The sequence below is a fragment of the Canis aureus genome, chromosome 5 (assembly GCF_053574225.1).
Source record: "Canis aureus isolate CA01 chromosome 5, VMU_Caureus_v.1.0, whole genome shotgun sequence".
Lineage (NCBI taxonomy): Eukaryota > Metazoa > Chordata > Mammalia > Carnivora > Canidae > Canis > Canis aureus.
Window position 1 is genome coordinate 9,398,520 of NC_135615.1, and position 4,490 is coordinate 9,403,009.

The 4,490-nt window shown below is 63.4% G+C and overlaps 1 protein-coding gene across 1 annotated transcript; it reads right to left on the bottom strand.

Annotated features, from left to right (window-relative positions):
• Positions 1-1,854: 1,854 nt before the first annotated feature.
• Positions 1,855-3,651, bottom strand: PTF1A (pancreas associated transcription factor 1a). The gene is made up of 2 exons (XM_077896433.1): positions 2,824-3,651; positions 1,855-2,416 (listed from the first exon to the last, which is right to left on the bottom strand). Exons 1-2 carry the CDS (start codon positions 3,611-3,613, stop codon positions 2,214-2,216), a joined length of 993 nt encoding a protein of 330 aa, XP_077752559.1. The 5' UTR covers positions 3,614-3,651; the 3' UTR covers positions 1,855-2,213.
• Positions 3,652-4,490: the final 839 nt, after the last annotated feature.

Here is a 4,490-nt window from a genome sequence, read left to right on the forward strand (position 1 = left end):
CCAGAGGAGACTCTGAAATGATACGTTTGTTCTGCTTTTACTGCTGCAGTTTTTTGTTTTTTTTTTTTTTTTAAGAATTGCTACACTAGAATGAATGGATTATGAGTAAATAAAAAGAAGCTGTCAGTCTCTTTGAAGGTTGTGTTTAAAGGGACTTGCCAAGTCAGGACAGAAGAGTGACAAGATAGAGACCCTGGTGCTTTACAGGCTCAGCCCGGCTCTTCCGCTTCATCTGCACCGCACTAAAGGATGTGTTGAAGCATTGAATCACAAAAAAAGTGGCACGCAAAATAAAAGGTGCCACATCACAATGATTGTAGTGTTTTATTTAACTGCGGAGTGCCACATTACCCAACCCAATTGAAACGCAGGTCTACACAGACGAAGAATACCGTACAATACTTACATAACTTATAATTAAGTTGAAGTCTGCCTAACATTTGACTTTCTAATGAGTGTAATGAGATTACATGCCTGATAGAAGCATTTGTGCCAAAGCAACTTTCATGTTTAATGGGGCTCTATTACAGGACAAAATCGAATTATTTTCTCTCGTTCCCAAATTCCGTCTGCAGTGTGAAATCTCCATCTTCCAGGGGGAGGGCCGGGAGAAGCTGCAAGGCCCAAAGGGGTGAGAGGGTCCACGGCCAAGGGCCTCCTGGGAGCTTCTCGACCCAGAACCTCCGCGGGTCTGGCCAGGCCGCGCTTCGGGGTCGGGCTCGCGGCCTCGCTTTAATTGCACTTGGACGAGGTCCATGGCACCCGCGGTGCGCGAGGAACCCCTCGGTGGGTCTGAAACTAGGTTAAAGCAATTAGCATGCTGCCGACATACTGTCCTGCGGCAGGGCCGTGGGGACCGGGGAGATCCGCCGCCGTACCTTGGCTGTCCGAGCGCGGCGGGGCGGCCGGGCCTGCAGGCGCGGGGCCGTGACTCCGCGGGAAGGTGCGCGCCCGCCGCGCGCGCGGGGCCCCGGGCCCACAGCGGAGGGCGCCCCGGGAGCCCCGAGGCCCCGGGCAGTCTCGCAGGAGACCCGCGGAAGCCGGGTCTCCGGGGCTTTCCCAGTGAGCGCCCCCGGCCGCGCCCCGGCGCCTCTCCCCTTCGCTAGGGGGCTCCCTCCTCGGGAGGCTCGCCTTCTCCCCAGGCTGCTTGCCAAGGAAGACGAGATCCTGCTGGAGACCAAACGGAGTCGGTTTTAAAAATAATTCAGCTGCACGAGTGGCGGAGGAGCGGGCTCCTCGCCTTATTGAAAGGACTCTGGATTTTGATGGGAGGCATCCGAGGGGTCTCCCGGCCTTAGCACAGTCGTCTACCCCGTCTCCTTTGAGAGGAGTCCTCCGGGGTCCACATACCTAATGCTGTTACTACAGAAGGGATGGGTCACAGGGCAAGCTCAAGGGCAGCCCTTGGAAGCACCGGTGACCCCCTCCCTTGGCCAGCCCGGAAAGTAGCCCCCTGTTCTCCCTGGACCCAATTCACCTCAAGCCCTATGGTTCGACAGGGTAGGGGTGGTGACCTTGAGTAAGTCACATATTCCTCTCCCGGCCCTGGCTTTCCCCTCTGAAAAATGGGAATAATAAATACACCATGATCTATTTCCCTCTTAGGGTGTTTGGAAGATAGGATAAAAATACAGGCCAAATTTACCATGTAGGGCAGCAAATGCAGATGGAGGGTCCTCTTGGAGACTTGGGGCCTAACGGTCCAGCCCACCCACCCACTTTCAGCAAAATCGAACTAAAACGAGGTTTATTACTAGATAGCTACATTTTGCATGTCTGGTTCAGTTATCTTTTACAGACTAAGTTAATTCTTCTAAAAACATAGTTACCCTCATCATATATGAAACAAATAACTTTTAGAAAAAGGTGTAAATCGCATTTATTAACGTCGCTTAGAAATAAGCCATATCTGGCAATAAATTAGCATGACGTTTTCCGGCCAGAGTTCTTCCAACAACGCAGAGGTCTGCCAAAGGTGCTGGGGGAGATCATAGGCTATTGCATATTTTTTAGAAAATCAGGATAAATTATATAAATTATATACTTAAAAAGAGATCGTCTATTTCATTAACTCGACAGGATAATAAATAGATAAATAACAAACAGTTGATTGCCATTAGAAAAAAAATGTGATTCTTAAATTACATTATAGATATTTACATGTACAATATGCACAGAGACATAATCAGATCCTCAGGCGAGTCTGGGACTTCTCAGGACACAAACTCAAAGGGCGGTTCGTTTTCTATGTTGTTGAAGGAAGATTTGCTGTTGAGTTTTCTGGGGTCCTCTGGGGTCCACACTTTGGCTGTTCGGATAATATTTTGTTCTTTGAGTTGCTTTTCATCAGTCCATGAGAGGGAATGTCCTGCAAGGGGAGGGAGGCCGTAATCCGGGTCGCTGGGGGAGGGGGACCCTGAGGAGGTGAGAAGAGAAAACAGACCGTGAACGTCCAACTCTATTCCCAGCGGTGCCCTCCGGTCCTTTAGGATCCCCTCCTGGGCGCCGCGGCGGGACGGGCGTCTCGGGTTACCGTCAGAACGAACCCTCTTCCTCCACTCCCCTAGCCCCCCAGCGCCCCCTCCCCGGAATCCCTGGAGCTGCAGGTCGGTCGGGGACGCACGCCCTCCCAGCCGCGGTCAAGAGGCGGAACACCCCGCCGCCCCCGCCCCGCGAGACGCCACCTCGTGCGGCAGGTCGCCGGCGCCCACGGACCATCACCTCTCCGCCCGTCGGTCGGCCCGTGGGTCGGTTCCCCCAGCCCCTCCGGGCCCTTCTCGTGCCCGTCCCCGTCTCCCCGGGCCGGCCGGCGGACGCACTTACGGGTGCCCCGATGGCAGATGATGACCTTCTGGGCCTGGCCTCCGGGGCTGTCCCCGCCCAGGCGCCCGCCGCCGCCCGGCCCCCCGCCGCCGCCCGCGCCGCCCCCGCGCAGCGGCAGGTCGGCCTGCACCAGCTCGCTGAGGAAGTTGATGTAGCCGATGGCCAGGCGCAGCGTGTCCACCTTGGAGAGGCGCTTCTCGTAGGGCAGCGTGGGGATGTGCGAGCGCAGTCCCTCGAAGGCGTCGTTGATGGACTGCATGCGCCGCCGCTCGCGCACGTTGGCCGCCTGCCGCAGCTGCTGCAGCTCCGCCTCGGAGCGCACCCGCCGCCGCCGCCGCGCCGCCGCCGCCGCCGCCGCCGCCGCCGCCGCGCCGCTCAGACCGCGCAGCCGGGCTCCGGGGGACAGCACCGCCGCCCCCGCGCACGGGTAGGCCAGGCACGAGGGCGGCGAGCCGGGCGAGTAGGGGAAGCCGCCGGGGGGCGCCCCTGCGTCGCGGCCGTAGCCGCCGCCCTCCGGCTCGCCGGGGCCCCCCGGGGGCGGCGGGGCGAGCGCGTGCGGGGCGGCCGAGGGCGCGGGCGGCAGCAGCAGGCACGCCCCGTCGCGGCAGCAGTACTCGTGCAGCTGGTGGCTGAGGAACTCCACCTCGGCCTGCTCGTCGGCCAGCAGCTCCTCGCCGTCCTCCAGGGGGTCCCGGGAGGACTGGTCGGTGAAGAAGTCCTCGTCGTCAAAGTAAGGCGACGGGAAGGCGTCCAGGCCCCCGGGGAAGTGCTCCAGCAGCACCGCGTCCATGCTCCGCGCCGCCGCGGGCCCCAGGGCCCCAGGGCCCCAGGGGCTCCTCCGGGAGCTGGACGTGGCGGCCCCTCCCTCGCGGGCCCGGCGCGCGCTGCCCGCCCCCGGCCTCCCCGCAGTGTCGGCGGCCGCTGGGCTCTGGCCGGGCCCGCGCTGCGCCGGGGAGGGCTGCGCCGACTCGCTGGAGCTGAGGGCCGGCACGCGAGGATTCTTATAACTACATCCACAGGCGCGTGCCAGGGACCCGCGGCGCCAGCCAATCACCGAGTGCGGGGTGCCGGCGGGGAGGGGGCGGCGAGGCCCCGGCGGCGGCGCGGGGGCCGGGGCGGCTCTCCTCCCAGTGGGAGCTCCCGGGGCGAAGCGGAGGCGGGGCCCGCGCGGCCCGCCCCGCCGGCGAGGCTCCCGGGGGCGTCCGTCCGCTGTCCCCGCGCGCCGCGCGAAGCCGGGCCCTGCCGCCCCGGGGCGCGGGGCGCGGGGCGCGGGCCGCGGCGCTGCCACCGAAGGCCCCGTGGGTTGCCCGCGGAGCTCGCTCCTCCTGGCAGTGGGCGCCGAGGCCCGGGCAGGCAGCCTGGGCCGCCCGGGAGGGGTCCCCTCGCCACCCGCACCCCGGCCGCGCGCCGGCCTCCCGCCCGAGCCCCGCCGGCTCTCCGCCCCTCGCCCGGCGCCGCGAGGGCCCAGCCAAGTGTGCGCGGGGTGCGCCGGCGGGGCTGCGAGGCGACGCGGCGCGGCTCCCGGCTGTTCCAGACCCTGCGCGGAGCCCCGGGGCGCGAGCCTGCGGCCCCCCCCCCGCCCGCCCCGCCCCGAGGAAGACCTGGGCACCCAGGAGGGGCGGCCTCGGAGAGCGGCTCCGGGGGGCACCTTTCTTCTGGGAGCAAAC